Source organism: Martes martes (assembly GCF_963455335.1).
Source record: "Martes martes genome assembly, chromosome: 3".
In the NCBI taxonomy this organism is placed as follows: domain Eukaryota; kingdom Metazoa; phylum Chordata; class Mammalia; order Carnivora; family Mustelidae; genus Martes; species Martes martes.
Window position 1 is genome coordinate 81,626,592 of NC_137890.1, and position 21,438 is coordinate 81,648,029.

General features: G+C 35.8%; 1 protein-coding gene across 1 annotated transcript in view; it reads right to left on the reverse strand.

Moving 5' to 3' along the window:
* Nucleotides 1-21,438, reverse strand: part of PARP4 (poly(ADP-ribose) polymerase family member 4) — a 134,610-nt gene continuing 113,172 nt past the window's right edge. The window contains 2 exon segments of the mRNA XM_080798293.1: nucleotides 1-768; nucleotides 4,607-4,739. Of these exon segments, the coding sequence (XP_080654419.1) occupies nucleotides 621-768; nucleotides 4,607-4,739 (281 nt within the window). The 3' untranslated portion in view covers nucleotides 1-620.

Here is a 21,438-nt window from a genome sequence, read left to right on the forward strand (position 1 = left end):
CAAAATTTATAAAACTTCTGTAAGATAACATAGGAAGAAACCTAGATGACTTAAGGATTTTAGAGGCAACACCAAAAGCAAGTTCCATGAAAGACTTGCTTGGGATACCTAGTTTCTCTAAGAGACAAAAAAATGTATCAAGGGATCTATAGACTAGGAACCACACCAGGGAGCATGCATAAACGAGGGAAAGGTCTGGATACTCAGGGCCCTGGAAACAGGCTTGCATGCCATGAACACTGACATCTTCCAAAAACCTTGTTTCTCCCCAGCTTACTAAGTCCAGCTGGGCCAGTTCTCCACTAGAGTCCTTAAAGGGGAGAAGGAAATGAGGCTCTAGGACCAGCCAGATGTGTCTCTTATCACCTCAAAACATTTAAACCCAAATCTGTAATATGCAATATTTTGTTATCACTTGCTAGTTCATTAAAATAATCAATTCTGTTTCTCATTATTTTAAGTGAGAGCTAAACTGAATGAAATCATAATTAAACTTCATTATGGGTATCTATTGATATCTTACTATTTTATACGTGGAAGCATGAAAAGTGTTTAAAATACAACTTCAGTTGATTCAGCTTGACTGTAATTAAGAACTCTGTGAAGAGGAGGTGTGGTGTTTACGTTTGGATCCCCAGTAGCTGTTTAGTGGCAGAGTCCCAATCTTGACCCAATTCAAGCCGTTGGCAGATAGATGGATATTGTCCTTCAGTTCTTCTTACCCATTCACTTGCTTTCTTTATTTCTTCAAAAGCCCAGGGAATATTTCTAGATTAGAAATAAATGGTTCCATCAACTTCAGAACATAATTATATACGAAATATAATATGATACCAAATCCAGCACATATCAGACAAGATAATTCTGTCAAAAATTGAGCTATGTAGGGGTATGTGGGTGGCTCAACCATTAAGCTTCTGCCTTTGGCTCAGGTCATGATCCTGGGGTCCTGGGATCAACCCCCACATCAGGGTCCCTGTTCCGCAGGAAGCCTGTTCTCCCTCTCCCACTACCCCCTGCTTGTGCTCCCTCTCTCACTGTCTCTCTCTCTGTCAAATAAATAAATAAAATCTTTTTTACAAATTGAGCTATGTAATAAAAGCAATTCTCTCTGACATTTTATGCAAGTTCTATCAAACTGAATCAATACATTTTAAAATATATTATAACCATCAAGTTCCAACTTCCAAATGCTTCACAGACTTCCTTGCTGCCTCCAGGACAACTCAGGCTTTCTCTAGCCTTTATATATTGTTTGGTTTTTTGTTTGTTTGTTTTTTTGTTTTTTTGTTTGTTTGTTTTTGTCATCCCCTTTCCATTCCTCTTGGTCTAAATCCATCCATTCTTCAAGCAGAAACTCAATACTATTTTACAAACCAGGTTTTTATTTTTCTTTCCTTTTTCTGTACCAGGAATTCTTAATTTGATTAGTTAACAAAATACTTAACACTCACCCATGAAACTGCCATGTATTCTGTCACACAAATCAGGAACGACAGTACCAAATTGTGCATAACATAAAAACTTCAAGTTTGTGTACATAAAATGACATCAAGCATTCAAGACTGTCAATATTCAAAAGTCTATTCAAGAGTCAGAAAAATTCCAAGATTTTTCATTAATATTAGTTAACTACTTCCTCATTTATCTTTTACCTGCTAGAATTTATTAGCAAGCAAGTGAGAACATATACTAAAGTTTAAAAAAAATTCTATGGGAGGGGACTAAAAATTTGGAAAATTCTCTCCATCTTCCTGATTTTTTTCCCTGTAAACTGGGAAAGGGTCATCAGTATAGTGTGGTGGCTAAGAGCTAGGTTCAAATCCTGACTCTGAAATTACACAATGTTGGCTATGTGATATGGTGCATCTTTCATTCAACACTGGAAGTCTCCATTTCCTCAATTATGATAATATGAGATCCTTAGGGTTTGTTGTCGGGATTAGCAAAACACATAGATTTCACAGGCTTAACAGTCCCTGTCACAGAGTAGGTAATCAATAAATGTTAGCTGAATATTATGATGACACAAACATACTAAATAGGGAGCACATCCAAAGTGGTTAAAAGACCTGTTTCCCAGTAATCATTAGTCCACTTGTAGTTATGAACTACTACAAGCAACAAAACTAGTTTTAAATATTTTCACTAATTCCATTGGTTTTCCTCTAGCTGACCTCTAAACTTTTGACTGACCATCTCACTAGTGTGAAGGTTTTGTTCATATACCTTGATTCAATGTGCTACTGTAGTAATGTTATGTGCATCACGAAGCACAAAAAGACAAAGAAAGGTTATAAATTATATATGCAATAAGCAGGAAATAAAAATTACTTAAAAGTTTGACTTTAATAAGTCAACTTTATTACTTACAAGCCTTTTTGCTCTCACAATAACTCATATAGTAAGAGCAAGGTGATGGAATATACTTCATTATTTTTGAAGATCTTGGTAAAATACTTTGTGATATTGCAATTAAAAGTAGGTTCAAGTTATCAATACTTGTTTTAATGGTTATCATAGTTGTGATGCCAGACAGGCCAAGAGGGAAGGCTTTATGTGCATCACCAAGATGGTTCTTGGCTCTTTGAGAGAAAGAATTTAAGAGCAAGCCATGCAGAGAAAGGGACAAAGATTTATTATGTATACAAGTAAGAAAGGAGCTACTTCACAGATAAAGTAGTGGCCTCTCTTCCCAGGGGAGGAAGAGGAGCCCTCCCACCACCTTGTCTCTAACAAAGGGTTTCATAAAGGTTTTTTTTGTTTTGTTTTGTTTTTTTAATTAGCTAACCATATAGGGAGGGGGCTTACCTTTTAACTTTGGGTTTAACAGTTACATTGGGCAGTTAGTTTTTCCATTGTCCTATAGAGTTGTGGAATTACCCACAGGAGAAATTTTAGGAATGTCCAGTCTTTATGACTTTTACTGATGGAGGGAGTGGGGTCTTATGGTCTTCCATAAGCTGAATCTTTTGACCTGTTGACTTTTAGGTTAAGGGTAAGCCCAAAAACCAAAATGGCTTTACTTCTGTCAACTTGTCTCCTAAGCCTCTCTTCCCTCTGTCTCAGTTGAAAAAGATCTAAATAGAAGAAGTGCCTCTTTGGTTGTGTCTGCTAAATCAAATATTAACTTGTCAGTGCTGTCTACTAGTTCTTTGAAGTATTTTTCTTGATATTCACTTAATAAATTCCTATCTTTCTCAAAGAGCTATTTCGGCAAGCTCATGATAAGGTACTGCTTTTCTTAAAAATGTAAGTACAAATTACCTACAGTAAAATGCTCAATTTATTATTTTCTGAGTACCAATTTTGTATTTGATGCTACTGGAAATTGAGAACTTAATCAGTCTTTGTGAGAGGGTAAAAATAGGTCTGTTTATTTATTTTAATTTCATCTGTAAATATATATCTCTAAGGGACAAGAAGAACTTTTTCTTAAACATGACATTAAAATAGCTATAAGAGATTCTTTAATATCTCAAAATATCCAGGTAATGTTTAAATCTCCCTAATTCTCTCTCTCATTCTCTTTAATAAAATGGGTTTTGTTCAAGTCAGGATCCAGAGTAGACCTAACATTGCTTTTGGGCCATGTGTCTTTTAATTTATAGCTTCCACCCATCCCATCTTTTTCCTTTTGCCATTTATTTCCTCACATTCCAGACACTGCTGTTGGTAGTCCATGGCATAATTTAACAATTTCAATCTCTTCTCTCTGGCATCTGGTCTTTATTATGCAAAATATTTATGTAGTTTTAAAGTTAAAAAAGTAAAAGTATATATTAGGAGAAACCTTGTCTCCTCTTCCTCCCCTATAAATAATATTTTTATTAGTTTTGCTAGTTTTCCCACTTATCTTGCCTTTTTGAAAAAATCATAAGCTAATTATATAGGTATGTATGTATACGTACATATATGTATATTGTGTGTATACGCACACACATAAGGGGTGACAATTTGCATGAGGTATGGATGGAGTTTTTGTAAGAAGGGTATTCACATGTGCCTCAAGGCCTCTTGTGTGCCAGAGGTCAGCCCAAGGACTAGGAGCCAGGGCCCCAGAACTGCCTCTCTCTACCCTGTCACATTATGACATCAAACTTCAAGTGGTCACAGAACTCTAAATTTGAACCTGGTCCTCAAGAAGTTGTATTTGTCCAGGCAGGACTTTAAATGTGTTTTATTTAAGTTTGTTAGTTTGATTTATAACTTTTAAATGCTTAAACATATAGTATGTGTGTTTCCATCTATATTCTTGTGCCAGGCCCTGCAATTTATTGGGAACAGACCTAGTCCTAACAATCACATTGTGGATTTTCCAAAAGCACATAGAATCAACATGCCATAGTGAAAGGAATACTAAACCGGGAGCCAAAGATCTGAGTTCCGGTGTAAGCTACACTTAAACACTCTGAGCCTTGGTTTTTCACTGAACCAAGAGGCATAAATATTATGTCTGCCCTGCCTGTGACATAAGAACATAGGCAAGATATTCCCTGTGAATAAATTCTCTTTGTTCTTACAATTCCATGTTGTTTCTTACAAATTTTAATTAAGAAATGGTCAGAAATGTAAGTGAGTTGCTTAATACTACAATTAAAGCTACCTGGAAATGGAAGCATCATCCAATTTCATTAGTGATTTGAAAACTATTCCCTTTTGTTCCAACTTGTTGCGAAGAAACTGTAGTACCAGAAATGTGGCGATCAGGTCCAGGAGACGCTCTCTTCCTTTTATTCCTAAAAGTGGAAAACCCTTTTATATTTGTTGGAAACTCTGCATCTCAAACTGTGCCCATTTATAAAAATTCTATTAAAGAGTTTCCATACTATTAAACCATAATACATTAGCAGATCATAAAACTCCATAATTCTCTTCAAGATCCTTACCTACCTTGTTATTTAAATAAAAAATGAGGACAAATGGAACAAGCGCCATAGCACCCTCATGGTTGTTAGGAAGGAATACATCTATAGCTTCATTTCTTTGCCCTCTTTAATAAACAGAGATGCATGAAGTTTGTGAAAGAAATTCAGTTTCTAGCCTCCTGCTACAAATAGCTTTGAGGAGTAAACCTAAATGTACAACAGATAAACAACTCATACAGCTGGGTAGGTCAGCGTAGCAAATTATTTCTAGTGATTCGTGCCATTGGAATAAATTTCTAGGCCCAAGATGGAGCTGCTACTACCCAGGGTGACATGTCAGCAAACCAAAATCTAGATAACTTTTATGTCCCTATAAATACTTTACCTGATCAGAAACACAATGTATCCAGTCGGCCAATCCTCCAAAACCAAGCCAACTCCAGGTGCTATACTCACTTCCCTGTTCTTTGACCTTTCTAAATACGGTCAGATATGCAACCCCAACCAATGAACATAAACCAAGTACTTCTTCCTTGTTTCCTGCTTGCCTCTTTCTATAAGAGCTTGCAGCCCTGTCCCCTTACTTTGCAGTTCTCTGGACTCTTGAGGATCAACTAAATTGTCTTATTATTTTTAACAGTACCTACAGGTAACCAGTGTTATACACCTAAACCAAGATATTTTACTATGTTACAAAATACCAAAATTGAAAATGAATGTTTATATATATATTGAGCCAGAAATTAACACATTTTAATTTTCTTAAATGCAAGTATGTATTTGAAATCACATCATATAAAAAATTAGATTTCAAGTATTGTTATTTTTCCAATCTCACACTTCATGAAACAAAACTTTTAACATCCATTTTTTTTTTTAAAGATTTTATTTATTTGGCAGAGAGAGAGAGCGAGGGTGAGCACAAGCAGGGAGAGCACCAGGCAGAGAGAGAGAGAAAAGCAAGCTTCCCCTGAACAGGGAGCCCAGTGCCATCTGGGGCTCAATCCCAGGAACCTGATCTGAGCCGAAGGCAGCCACTTAACTGACTGAGCCACCCAGGTGCCCCTTTTAACATCTATCTTAAGTGGATTAAGCCACCCAGAACATGCCACTTTCATTTTGAACTGAAGGCAATCAGGACCCAGAGGACTCAGGAAAAGCATTTTACCTCCCCCTTAACTGTTTAAAAGAAATGAGAAAGGTGGCTTGTATCAGGAAGAGAGCTATTACCAGAGATAACTTTTTCACCTGAGAAATATATCTGCGTTGGAAGACAACATCCATTTACCAAGAATTTTCTCCACTCACCTTCCTGTGAATCACTCCTGCCCCTCCTCCACTTGAAGCCACAGACCTCTCTCCCTTTCCTTAGCTCAGTTGCCCAGCTGCCCTTTGAGTCTCATCTTTGGGGGGCTCCCTAGTGTACAGGTATATATGTGTGTACATAATAAAAATGGTTTGTTTTTGTATTGTTAATCTGTCTTTAATTATAAGGTGTCTCAGCCAAGAAACTAGAAGGGGGGGGAAGGAAAATTATTTTCCTCCCCTGCAATCTTCATCATTGAGCCACAGTGAGTTGTCTGCTAGTTTCCCAGGTAAATTATCTTTATTTCCATCTTAGATGTTTGATACGTAGCACAGTTAGTATCACTACAACAGCCATTTAATGGTTTTTTAATTATGAAATATTATTTCATAATTAATATATTTCATATTTCATAGCTGATCACCTTTTAACATTTCCCCTCATCTGCTTCAAATCTTTTTTTTTTTTTTTGACAGACAGATGACAAGTAGGCAGAGAGGCAGGCAGAGAGGAGGAAGCAGGCTCCCCGCTGAGCAGAGAGCCTGATGCAGGACTCGATCCCAGGACCCTGAGATCCTGACCTGAGCTGAAGGCAGAGGCTTTAACCCACTGAGCCACCCAGGCACCCCCAAATCTTTTTTATTGATTGATTGATTGAAATTCCTCTCTTCTTTAGAAGAAACAATATATTGTAAAGTTGAAGCCATCTTGTATATGTCCTCTGATTCCCACCCCATCTCCCCAGCTTTTCAAAGGTAAACACCATCTGGATTTTGCAATTTACATTCCCATGATGTACTTTGCTTTTGTTGTTTTTGTTTTGTAAGACATGTCCCACTCTTTTCCAAAGTTAGTCTCTACATGTCTGTGTTCTCCCTTGCTTAATCAATTAAATGTATTTTTCCTCTTTTGTATATACCTTACACATTGTATATACCTTACATATTTTGTCCCTTTCTCTGTCTACATTTTTTAAAGTTTTTAATTCCAATTAGTTAACATACAATGTTGTATTAGTTTCAGGTGTACAATATTGTGATTCAACACTTCCATGTAACACCTGGTTCTCCTCACAAGTACACTCCTTAATCCCCATCACCTATTTCCCCTATCCCCCCACCCACTTCCCCTCCGGTAACCAACAGTTTGTTCTCCATAATTAAGAGTCTGTTTCTTGGTTTATCTCTCTATTTTTTTCCCTTTGCCTGTTTGTTTGTTTCTTAAATTCCACAAATGAGTGAAATCATATGGTATTTGTCTTTCTCTGACTTATTTCACTTAGCATTAATTGTTCCAGCTCCATACACATCATTGCAAATGGCAAGATTTCATTCTTTTTTAATGGCTGAATAATACTCCATTGTATTTATATATATCACATCTTCTTTATCTATTCATGTATGTTGCTCTTGAAAGTGATCTTCCTGGGACGCCTGGGTGGCTCAGTTGGTTAAGCGGCTGCCTTTGGCTCAGGTCATGATCCCAGCATTCTGGGATCGAGTCCCACATCGGGCTCCTTGCTCGGGGGGGGGGGGAGGGGAGCCTGCTTCTCCCTCTGCCTCTGCCTACCACTCTGTCTGCCTGTGCCTGCTCACTCTCTCTCTAACAAATAAATAAATTTAAAAAAAAAAAAGAGAAAGTGATCTTCCGTAGGCTCATTAAACAACATTCAGTGCTTATAATTTTCAATTCATATTCCAAGAAATACTTAAGAAACCTGTGTTAAATTTCTTTTATTTACTTTTTAAGGATTTCTCTCAGATAATTTCTCTAAGTATTTGAAATAAATACTAAGGCTATTTCAAGCTGAGTCCTCTCCTCAATTGATACTTTCTCTTTAAAAATAAAGTAATTTAGAGAACATAAAATATTTGTAAAGACTCAAATACACCTCTTTTTCTGGGAGACAATGGTTTTGGGAAAAAACAAAACAAAACACCAAAACCTTGCCTTGTAATAATACACAATTTTGTTTTATAAATACAAAAGGACCTGTGCATAATATGTATATATCTGCACATAAAGCATTAATTTTAGATCACTGAGATAGCCAAAACTACTTTAAAAATGACATCATTTTAGGGGTACCTGGGTGGCTCAGTCAGTTAACCATCCAACTCTTTTGGTTCAGGTCATGATCTTAGGGTCATGAGATCAAATCCTGCATTGGGCTCTACGCTGGGTGTGGAGCCTCCTTAAGATTCTCCTTCTTTCTCTGTCCCTCCTACCACACCCCCACACCGCTGTGCACTTTCTCTCTCAAAGAAAAAAAAAAAAAAGACATCATTTTCTTAATACAGGAAAAAAGAATTAAAAAAAAAATTTTAAAACGAAACGACAAAACCAATCCCTTATCCCACAAAGAAAATCAAAAGAGACAAAAGAAAATATGGGGACTATTTAATTTAGTGGGTTCTTCTTCTTCTTCTTCTTCTTTAGTATTGGATATAAAATCTTAGAGTAACTTTCAAATAATAAGCAACACACAATTCTGTTAAAAACATCATAAACAACAGAATTATAAAATGCCTAAATAGTGTATTAGAATCACTTAAGAAGTAAATTGACTGGGTTATGGACATTGGGGAGTGTATGTGCTATGGTGAGTGCTGTGAAGTGTGTAAACCTGGCGATTCACAGACCTGTATCCCTCGGGCTAATGATACATTATATGTTAATAAAAAATTTAAAAAAAAAAACTAAAAAAGAAGTAAATTGAGAAGTGGAAGGAAAGATAAAAGGGAAATCAAGAAAAGGATAAAAGAGAAAATTGGGTAGAGAGATATAAAAATAAATCAGGGAAGAAAATCAGACATCTTGCAACTACAAGTAGAGGAAAATGGCAGAAAACACACATACAGAAAAATAACATGGATAATATGGAGATATACAGAGTAGTACAGAGAAAATCCATGGGAAAGGCATATCCATTAAAAAAGCTCACCTGTTGGCACCTGTGATGCCATACTCCCTAGCTTTCCTCTTATTTCTCTGGCCATTCCTTCTTAAGTCTTTGCTGGCTCCTGCTCTAACCACTAAATATTGGCATGCCCAAGGATGGCCCTAAGCCCTCTTCTCTGTTCTGGCTACATTCTTTATTTAGGAGATGTCATACATGCCCATGGTCCATGGCATTAAATAATGACAGTTCTCCCAAAGTCTTTCAATTCTGACCTCTTTCTGAGCTCTAGCCTCATAGAACCAACTAGGTATTTCTCTCCATTATCTGCTAGGAATCTCAAACTTTAAAGTCCAAAGCATAACACAATTAGTATGTTTATAGGCTCAGTCTACCATTGTTTTCCCTTCTCACGCTCAATGCTGAAAATTCCCCTTCTCCTTCAACTGCCCACATCTAATTCATCACCAAAGCCTGATGTTTCTTAAGAATGAATCTCAAGGAGCGCCTGGGTGGCTCAGTGGATTAAAGCCTCTGCCTTCAGCTTGGGTCATGATCCCAGGGTCCTGGGATTGAGCCCCGCATCAGGCTCTCTGCTTGGTGGGGAGCCTGCTTCCCCATCTCTCTCTCTGCCGGCCTCTCTGCCTACTTGTGATCTCTCTCTGTCAAATAAATAAATACTTTTAAAAAAAAGAATGAATCTCAAATCTCCCCAAGCATATACTTAAATTTTTAAAAAAATTAAATATTGAGTAGATGCAACAGACAACAATGTATCTGTAGGGTATAAATAATATAACAAACATCCAAGTATGAACAACCCACTATGTATTCTTTTTGTTTTAAAAACCTATAGTAAAATACACATAAAATTTATCATTTTAACCATTTTAAAGTATACAGTTCAGTGCTATTAAGTACATTCACATTGTTGTGCTACTGTCACCACCATCTATCTCTGGAGCCCTTTTCATTTTGTTAAACAGAAACTCTGTCCCCATTAAATACCAACTCCTACATTCCCTACTCCTCTCAGACCCAGGCAACAACTATTCTACTTTCTGTCTCTATGAAATTGCTTGTTCTTGGTATCTCATAAAAGTGAAATCAAGCAGTATTTGTCTTTTTGTGACTGACTAGTTTCACTTAGCATCATGTTTTTGAGGCTCACCCATGTTGTGGTATGAATCATACTGAATGAATATTTCCTTAAGACTGAATAATACCAATTGTACGTATATATCACACTTTAAAAATATATTTTATTTATTTATTTGCTTGAGAGAGATAGAGAGAAGTGCACAAGCCAGGGAAGGGGCAGAGGGAAAGGGAGAAGCAGACTCCCCGCTGAGCAGGTAGCTGGACGCAGGACTTAATCCCAGGATCCTGGAATCATGACCTGAGCTGAAGGCAAATGCTTAATCAACTGAGTCACCCAGGTGTCTTATATCATATTTTCTTTCTTTCTTTTTTCTCCTTTTAAAGGAGAGTGTTTTTTTTTTTAAAGGTTATTTATTTATTTATTTGACACAGAGAGAGAGAGAGAGAGAGAAAGCATAAGCAAAAGGAGCAGTTGGTAGAGGGAGAGGGAGAAGCAGGCTCCCCAGGGAGCAGGGAGCTTGACACAGAGCTCAATCCCAGGACCCTGTGATCATGACCTGAGCCGAAGGCAGTTGCTTAACCAACTGAGCCGCCCAGGTGCCCTATATCTCATTTTCTTTATTCATTCATCCAATAATAAACATTTGAGTTGTCTCCATTTTTTTACTACTTTTTGAATAATCCTGCTATGAACATGTGTATACAAATATCCCTGAGTCCCTACTTTTAATTCTTTTGGTATTATACCCAGAAATGGAATTGCTGAGTCATATGGTAATTCTGTTTTTAATTTTTTGATGAACCACTCTATTAATAGTTCTCCATAGCAGCTACCATTTTACGTTGCCACCAACAGTGACCAGGGTTCCAATTTCTCCACATTCTCCCCAATACTTGTTATTTTCTATTTTTTTAAAAAAGATTTTATTTATTTATTTGACAGACAGAGATCACAAGTAGGCAGAGAGGCAGGCAGAGAGAGAAGGAGAAGCAGGCTCCTCGCTGAGCAGAGAGCCCAATGCGGGACTCGATCCCAGGACCCTGGGATCATGACCCGAGCCAAAGGCAAAGGCTTTAACCCACTGAGCCACCCAGGCACCCTATTTTCTATTTTTTTTAATAGTAGTCATCCTAATGTGTATGAGATGGTATCCAACTACCCATTTTAAGAAACAGAGAATGATCATTAGCTTGAAAGTGTCTGTGAGCTGTGTCCCAATTGTATTCTTTCCTGCTCCCTTTTATTTATTTTTTGAATAATAAGCCTATTATTTGTTTCTATTTTTTTTATTTGAGTATAGATGGTCCACAATGTTACATTAGTTTCAGCTACACAACTTAGTGATTTGACAAATTTACATATTATGCTACGTTCACCACAGATGTAGCTACCATCTGTCCTACTACATTGCTATTATAATATCATTGACTGTATTCCTTATGCTCTGTTTTTTATTCCCAGGACTTACTCTTTCTGTTACTGAAGAGCTGTATCTCCCTCTCCCCTTCATCCATTTTGCACAACCCCACCCCTCCTTTCTTAACTATCGGTTTGTTTGTATTTGTAGGTCTCATTCTGCTTTTCTTTTATTTATTTTTAGGTTCCATATAAGTGGAATCATATGGTATTTGACTAACATAACATAATTAAAAAAATAATAAAATAGACAAATGGATAAGGAAAAAGTAGAACACAATGGAATATTACACAGCCATAAAAAGATGAGATTGCGCCATTTAAGACAATATGACTAGAGAGTATTCTCCCTTTTAGAAACTACCACCATGCTGACGTTTGTGTTCATCACTCAGTTCTTCCACAAGGTTTGTACTTTATTTATTGTTTATATGTGCCTTTATCTTAGTATCCTTATAGTATGTCTTTTTCACATTTTATATTTTATTTATTTTTAATGAAGAAATATTGCTGATGTTGACTATTTATCTTTTCCTTTATGACTTGTGCCTTTTTTGCATTGAGAGATTCCTCTCTGATTGATAAATCAAATACTTCAAAATGTTAACATCTTTTAGGTAAAGGATATATGAGAATTCTTCATACAGTATTTGCAACTTTTCTGCAAGTTTAAAATTACTTCAAAATAAAAAGTAAAAACAAACAAAATCTTTCTCATCCTAAAATCACAAAGATTTTTTCCAGTATTTTCTTCCAAAAGCGTTATTGTTTGTCTTTTACACTCAAGTCTTCAATTTTTGAAGTATGGTATGAGGTAAATGTTCAAACTGTACTTTTTTCCGTATTGTCTGATTGTCCTATCATCACTGACTGAAAAGTCTATCTTTTCACCATCACTTTTCAATCATCACTGATTGAAAAGTCTATCTTTTCACCATTTTTAAAAAATTAAAACCACTCTAATGGGTGTGAAGTAGTACTTCACTATAGTTTTTTATTTTCATTTCCTTGATGACTAATGAGCCTGAGAGAAATATTTATTCAAATCCTTTGATTATTTTTTAGTTGCATTATTTGTCTTATTACTGAATTATAAGAGTTCTTTATATATTCTAGATACCAGTCCCTTATCAGATATATGATTTGCAAATATTTTCTCCCATTCTTTGTGCTTTTCATTTTTCAATTGCACACAAAATTTAAAAAGCTTTGTATTGAGGCATAATTGACATATAACATATAACTTAAATTTGATCAAGTTTAGTTTGTCTATTTTCCTTTTGTGCTTTTGGTGTCAAGAGATCATTGCCTAATCAAAGGTCATGAAGATTTACTTCTGTTTTCTTCTAAGAGCTGCATAGTTTTAACTCTCATATTTGTAAAGAAGAGATCCAATTTCACACTCTTGCATATAGATATCCAATTGTCCCAGCATCAGTTGTTTGTTGAAAAGACAGTTCTTGGGGCACCTGGGTATCTCAGTGGGTTAAAGCTTCTGCCTTCGGCTGAGGTCATGGTCCCAGGGTCCTGGGATCGAGCCACAGGTCATGGTCCCAGGGTCCTGGGATCGAGCCCCCGAATTGGGCTCTCTGCTCAGCGGGAAGCCTGCTTCTTCCTCTCTCTCTCTCTGCCTGCCTCTCCACCTACTTGAGATCTCTGTCTGTCAAATAAATAAATAAAATCTTTAAAAAAAAAAAAAGACAGTTCTTTCCCCATTGAATTGTCTTGACATCCTTATCAAACAACAATTGATCATAAATGTAGGGGCTTATTTCTGGACTATCAATTCTAGTTCATTGATTCTATTCCATGTATCTTTATGCCATCACCACACTGTCTTGATTATGCAGCTTTTCTGTAAGTTTTGAAATCGAGAAGTGTTAATACTCCTATTCTGTTTTTGTTTTTTTCAAGATTGTTTTGGTCACTCCAGGTCTTTATGTTTCCATATGAATTTTAGGATCAGCTTGTCAATTTCTGCAAGAAAGTAATCTGAGATTTTGATAGGGAGTGGATTGAATCTGTAGATCATCTGGGGCAGTACTATCATCTTGACAATATCTAGGCTTTCAATCCATGAACATGTGATGTTTTTCCATTTATTGAGATCTTTTTTAGAATTTTTAAAAAAATTTTTAAAAGATTTTATTTATTTATTTGACAGACACCGATCACAAGGAGGCAGAGAGGCAGGCAGGAAGAGTGGGGGAAGCAGTCCCCCTGCTGAGCAGAGAGCCCGATGAGGGACTTGATCCCAGGACCCCGAGATCATGACCTGAGCTGAAGGCAGAGGCTTTAAACCCACTGAGCCACCCAGGCACCCCCATTTATTGAGATCTTTTAAAACTTTTTTTCATTAATGTCTTATAGTTTTCAGTGTACAAGTCTTGCATATCTTTTGCTCAATTTATTCCTAAGTATTTTATTCTTTTTGATGCTATTGCAATCCCTGTCATATCTGTTATTAAATTATGCTAGCAAAATAAGCTGAAAGGTATTTTCATTTTTTTCCTAAACTCTGCAATATTTTGTGTTAGGTTGGAATTACCTGTTCTTTGAATATTTGGTATAAGATGGGGGTAAAACCATCTCAACCTAGTGCTGTTTTCTTTGTCAGAAGGTTTTAAACTAATTTCTTTAATCACTACAGAATGATTCAGGCTTTCTATTTTATCTTTAGTTGGGCGTGGCAAATTAATTTTTTTCTAAAAATTCTACTAACTTTTAAGACTTACTGGCATAAGGCTGTTCATAAGTTCTTCTTGTTATGTTTTAAATCTCTCTACCACCTCTCTTTATTCCCTTTTATTCTGAGTATTGTTTTTAATGCCTTCTTTCTATCTCTTTTTTGGTTCACTCATGCAAGAACTTTGTGATTTTTATTAATCTTTAAAAAAAACACTTCTTTTGGATTTTTTTTTCCGTGTGTGTGTGTGTGTGTGTGTGCGTGTGTGTGTGTGTGTGTGTGTGTATGTAGGAGGGTTCTGTATACATTTTAGGATTGTTTGTTCTATTTCTGAGAAGAATGCCAGTGGAATTTTGATAAGGATTGCACTGAATCTGTAGGTTGCTTTGGCTAGTATGAACGTTTTAGCAATATTCCAATCTAAGAGCATGGAGTACCTTTCTCTTTATTTATGTCAGTTTTTTTCCATCAGTATCTTATAGTTTTCATGTATAAGTCTCTCACCTCCTTGGTTATATTTATTCCTAGGTATTTTATTCTTTCTGATATAATTGTAAATGGGATTATTTTCTTAAAATCTTTTTCTGATAGCTCACTATCAGTGCATACAAACAAAACTGATTTTGTGTACTGATTTTGTATCCTGCAAATTTCCTGAATTTGTTTATTAATTCTAACCATTTTTTTCCTGAAATTTTTTTATTAATTCTAACAGTTTTTTTGAGTCTTTAGGGTTTTCTACATATACTATTATGTCATTTGCAAATAGTAACAGTTGTACTTCTTCCTTTCTGATTTGATGCCTTTTATTTCTTTTTCTTGCCTAGGACTCCTTTATCACTAGGACCTCCAATACTATGTTGAACAAAAATGTGGACAGTGGGCATCCTTGTGTTGCTTCTGATCTTAGAGGAAAAGTTTTCTGTTCTTCACTATTGAATATTATGTTAGCTGTGCGCTTGTCAGGTATGGCCTTTATTATGCTGAGGTACATTCCCTCCAAATACGCTTTGTTGAGAGGTTTTTTTCTTTTTTTTAACATAAATGATAAAAAGAAATTGTCAAATGCTTTTTCTGTATCCACTGAAATGATCACATGATTTTTTTATCCTTCATTTTGTTAATGGGGTATATTGATTAAATTGCAGATGTTGAACCATTCTTGAATCCCTGGAATAAATCCCACTTGATCATGATACTTTTAAGGTATTGGTTGAATTTGAGTTTCTAATATTTTGTTGAGATTTTTGCATCTGTAATCATCAGGATATCGACCTGTAATTTTCTTTTCTTGTAGTCTCTCTGTCTGGTTTTTGTATCAGATGAATGGTGGCCTCATAAAATGAGTTTGGAAGTGTTCCTTCCTCTTCTACATTTTGGAAGAATTTGAGAAGGATTGGTGCTAATTCTTTAAGTGTTTGGTACAATTCACAGTGGTCCTGAACTTTTGTTTGTTGGGAAGTTTTTGGTTACTGATTCAATCTCCTTACTAGTAATGAGTCTATTCAAATTTTCTGTTTCTATGATTCAGTCTTGGTAGGTTGTATGTTTCTAGGAATTTATCCATTTGCTCTAACTTGTCTAATATGTTTGCATATAATTGTTCATAGTAGTTACTTATGACCCTTCAGATTTCTGTGGCATCAACAGAAATGTCTCTTTCATTTCTGATTTTATTTGAGTCATCTCTATTTTATCTTGGTGAATCTAGCTGAAGATTTATCTATTTTGTTTGTCTTTTAAAAATAGCTCTTGTTTCATTGATCATTTCTATTGTCCTTTTAGTCTCTAATTCATTTATTTCCACTCTGAACTTTGTTATTTTCTTCCTTCTACTAACTTTGGGTTTAGTTTGTCTATTCCTAGTTCCTTGCAGTGTAAAGTTAGGTTATTTAGTTGAGATCTTTTGTTTATTGCTATAAACTTCCTCCTTTGAGTTACTTCTGCCACAGCCCATGTTTTGGTATATTATATTTCCATTTTCATTCACTCAAGTATTTTTTAATTTCTCTTTTGATTTCTTCTTTGTTTAGTAACATGTTGTTTAACCTCCACATATTTGTGAATTTTCCAGTTTTCTTATATCCTCTAGGAGTATTATAGTTCTACATTTAGGTCTATGTTCCATCTCAAATTAATTTTTTAAAAATATTTTATTTATTTATTTGACACAGAGAGAGAGAGAGAGAGAGGGAGAGAGAGAGAACAAGCGGGGGGAGCAGCAGACAGAGGGAGAAGGAAAAGCAGACTCCTCGCTGAGCAGGGAGCCTGACTCGGTGCTTGATCCCAGGACCCTGGGATCATGACCTGAGCTGAAGGCAGATGCTTAACTAAATGAGCCACCCAGGTGCCCCTCAAATTAATTTTTGAGTATGGCATGAAGGAAGGGTTGAGGTTCTTTCCCTTCCATTTGAAAATCCAATTTTTCTAAGATCAGTTTTGAAAAGTCTTCCTTTTCCATTAATTTCATTGGTTTCTTTGAAGAAAATCAATGGACTAAATATGCAGGTCTCTATCTGGACTTTCTATTGTGTTCCATTAGTCTACTTATCTATTTTTATGTCAATATCATACTGGCTAGTCTTACATTTGTGCACTTCTACTGTCTTCTTCTACCACGAGATTATCTTGATTATTCTAAGGGTTTTTGCATTTTCATATAAATTCTAAAATCAGTTTGTCTCTTTGTATAAAAATGTCCCCTGGGATTGCAGTGAATCTCCTTCTGGGCTCTTCTGTTCCTTTGACCTATTTGTCTATATTGTTATCAATACCACACTGTCTTGATTACTATAACTTTATAGTAAGTCTTGAAGTTGTGGGCACCCGTGTGGCTCAGTTGGTCAAGCGACTGCCTTCGGCTCAGGTCATGATCCTGGAGTCCTGGGATCGAGTCCCACATCGGGCTCCCTGCTTGACAGGAAGTCTGCTTCTCCTGCTGACCTCTCTCCTCTCAAGCTCTCTCTCTCTCATTCTCAAATAAATAAATAAATAAATAAAATCTTTAAAAAAAACAGTCTTGAAGTTGCATAGCATCAGTCCTCCAACTTTCTTCTTCGATATTGTTTTGGCTAGTTGAGGTCGTTTACCTCTCCATATAAATTTGGGAATCAGTTTGTCCATATCTATAAAATAACTTGCTGGAATTTTGATTGGTATTCCATTGAATCTGTAGGTCAATCTTGACAATACTGAGTTTTCCTATTTATGCATGTGGAACATCAATCCATTTATTTAGCTCTTCTTTGATCAGATTTATTGTTTTCTTCATATGGCTCTTATACATATTTTGTTACATTTATACCTACGTGTTTCATTTTTGAGAGTGCTAATATAAAGGATATTGTGTTTTTAATTTCAAATTCCATTTGTTCTTTGTTGGAATATAGGAAAGCAATTGGCTTTTTTATATTAACCTGTGTCCTGTAACCTTGGTATAATTGTTCATTAGCTTCAAGAATTTTTTCTTTTACTTCATCTGCAAATCTTATTAAAACCTTTTTAAAGTTTTTATTTTAATTTCAGTTAAGTTTCAAGGGTTTTTTGTTGATTCTTTTGAATTTTCAACATAGACAAATATATCATCTCTAAACAAAGAAAATTTTAATTTCTTCCTTCCTGGTCTATATATCTTTTACTTCCTTTTCTTGCCTTACTGCACTAGCAAGGACTCCCAGTACTATATTAAAAAGGAGTGGAGAGTGGGGCAATCTTTGCCTTGTACCTGATCTTCATGTAAAAGCTTCTAGTTTCTCACCAGTAAGTGTAATATTAGCTATAGTTTTTTCTTTTTTAAATAGTCTTCATTAAGTTGAAGAGATTCTCCTCTATTCATTGTTTACTGAGAGTTTTTAGCATGAATGAGTGTTGGATCTTCTCAAATGCTTTTTTCCTAATTTATTGATATGATCATGTGATTTTTCATTTTTAGTTGTTGACGTAATGGATCACATTAATTGATTTCCTAATGTTGAACCAGACTTGTATACCTGTGATAAATCCCACTTGGTCATGGTGTATTGGTCTTTTTATACTTTTTTGGATTCAACTTCCTAATATTTTGTTGAGGATTTTTACATCTATGTTATGAGGGATAATGGTTTGTAGTTTTCTTCTCTTGTAATGACTTTGTCTGGTTTTGGTATTAGGGTAATATTGCCTTTATAGAATGAGTTAGGAATTATTCTCTCTGCTTCTCTACTTCTGAAAGACATTGTAGAGATTTGGTATAATTCCTTCCTTAAATGTTTGGTAGAATTCACCAGTGAACTCACTGGGCCTGGTGTTTTATGTTTTGGAAGGTTATTAATTATTGATTCAATTTCTTTAATAGATACAGGTCTATTCATGTTTTCCATTTCTTCTTTTGTGAGTTTTGGCAGATACTGTCTTTGAAGGAATTAGTCCATTTTATCTAGATTATCAAATTTGTGGGCATGTATTCACAACACTGAATCTATAGATCAATTGGGGAGAACCAACATCTTCACATTTTTAGTTTTCTAAACCCATTACCTTAAAAATTTTCTCCATTTATTTTGATCTTTTACGAATTCTCTCATTTGGGGTGCCTGGGTGGCTCAGTTGGTTAAGCATCTGTCTTCGGCTCAGGTCATGATCCTAGGACTCCAGGATCATCACCTGAGCTGAAGGCAGATGCTTAACTGACTGAGCCACCCAGGTACCCCTCTCCTTTATTTTTAAAGGCTCTTTTCTGCTGAATAAAGAGTTCTTAGTTCTTAGGCTTTTTTCTTTCATCACTTTAAATATATTATTCTATTATCTTTTAGCTTCCATTCTTTCTTCCCTTTTTTTTTTTTTTAAGATTTTATTATTTATTTGAGAGAGAGAGAGGGCACAAGCAGGTGGAGCAGCAGGCAGAGGGAGAGGAAGAAGCAGGCTCCTCGCTGAGCAGAGAGCTGAACATGGGACTCTATCCCAGGAAACTGAGATCATGACCTGAGCTGAAGGTAGCCGCTTAACTAACTGAGCCACCTGGGTACCCCTAGCTTCTATTATTTCTGATGTGGGATAATTTAAAATTCTTATACATGTTCTCTTGACTCTAATGTGTCCTTGTTTTCTGTTTGCTTTAAGATTTATCTGTGATTTTCAGCAGTTTGATTCTGGTTTACTTAAATGTGGTTCTAATTGCATTTATCCTGCCTGAAGTTCTGCTGAGTGTCTCAGATCTAGACGTTGATGTCTTTCAACAATTTTAGAAAAAATTCAGTTATTATTTATTCAAACATTTTTCTATCTACTCTCATTCCTCCTGGGATCCCAATTATACAAATGTGAACCTTTTGGTATCACTCCACATGTCCTGGATTCTCTTAGTTTTTCATTCTATTTTTTTTCTATGCTTCAGTTTGGATAATTTTTATTACCACTTTATATTATTATAATTTAAGTTACATGATTTCTTTTTGTTTTGTTTTGTACATTCTGCTACTAAGCCCATCCAATGACCCTTCCATTGAAGATATTGTAATTTCCAGTTCTAGGGTTTTCATTTGATTCTTACAGTTTCCATCTATTTGCTGAGCTCCTCCCATTTGTTCACCCCTTCTGTTCTTTCTTTTCTGATAAATCCTTTACTGTATTTTTAAATAGCAGTTTTAAATCCTGTCTGCTAATTTCAACATAAGGGGCATCTGTAGGTCAGCATCTTTTGGCCATTTCCCCTAGATTTTAAGTCATATTTTCTTGCTTCTTTGTATATTATTAAATTTTCATTCTAGATTGTACCTTGAAAATTGTGGAGACTCTGGATTATGCTATCTTATTCTAAAAAGTGTTGAGTTTTGTTTTGGTATATCCTTTGAAAGCTTTGTTTTAGGTTTTGTTAGGGTGGGCCTATTTTGTATTTCTCCTTCATCCTGTGGAAGTCTTTGATCATGATTTATGGTCCTTTTGATACTGTTTGGGTTTTAGTGGAAAACTTGAGATTTTTATAAATTCTAATTTGCTATAATTCAAATGCCAAACTCTGTCTCTCCAACACTTGGCAGCAGCTGAAATCTCTGCTCTACACGTTCCTTTCTAGTTGTTGCTTTTTTCTAGATTCTTTAAAGTCACACCCTTTGTGTATATATGGGTTAGGGAGAACCAAGATGTGAGGGAATTTGTATGCAGATTTCAGAGGTCCCTGCTCCATGGCTCACTCCTTTCTAGGATTTTCACCCTTAATTTCCAGCCACTCTGGCAGCCTTGAACTCTGACCCCAATAGCATGATCCCATTAAGACTTTCTGTTTCAGTTCAACCTCTCCTGTGCCTCATGAACTGAGAAGTACTTTTGGGCAAAACAACAGCTGGATAAATGTGGAGCTCACCACATTTTCTTCCTTTTTTCAGGGATTTTGTACCCTTTGGTTTCTGCCTGTTTTTTATTGTATTCTAGGCCTTAAAAGAGTGGTTTTAAAATATTTTGTCTGGGTTTAAAAAGTGTTTTTGGAAGGAGAGTTAGTCTGATACAATCCCCTTTATCATTCCAGGAACTAGAATTCTCCTTATGCAGATATTCATCATTTCTTTTTAGAGTAGTGCAGGTCAAATAGACAAAGATCTGCTTACCATGGAATAAGCCTGAGCATGAAAACCCTGACATTTCCTCAGAAATGTCAATTTCCTCAGAAATGTCAGGGTAGTTAGACCTTGCTGTTCAATGAATATTGACTAGTTGTTTAATAATGTTTATTTTATTTAAAAAATCTCTTAACTTAGAGCTAGCATTTGATCTTTAAACCAATTGCTCATCTATCCCCTTCATTATCATGACAAGAAACAGGTCCACAGAGGTTGAACTTGCTCTGGCAGAGACTGGCTAAATGCTCACACAAGCTGTTTTCTTTTCCTTAACACAAAGCTAAAGTACATTTCCCAGCCTTCTTGTATCTGGGTGGAGTTCTGTGACTCGATCCTGCCACATTTTCTCTTTCTCCTATCTACCAGGTAGGTGATGCCAGAGCAATTTTCTTCTTTTCTTTTCACCAGAGTAATTTTAAAGACACTTTTGATAATGTTAGAGCCACAATATGGAAGGAGCCTGGCTCTCTAAACGACAGCTTGGAGTGGAATTTCCTGCTGACCACTATTTGACTGTGATTTGGGCAAAAAAATAATCTTTATATTAAGCTACTGAAATTTTGTATTTTTT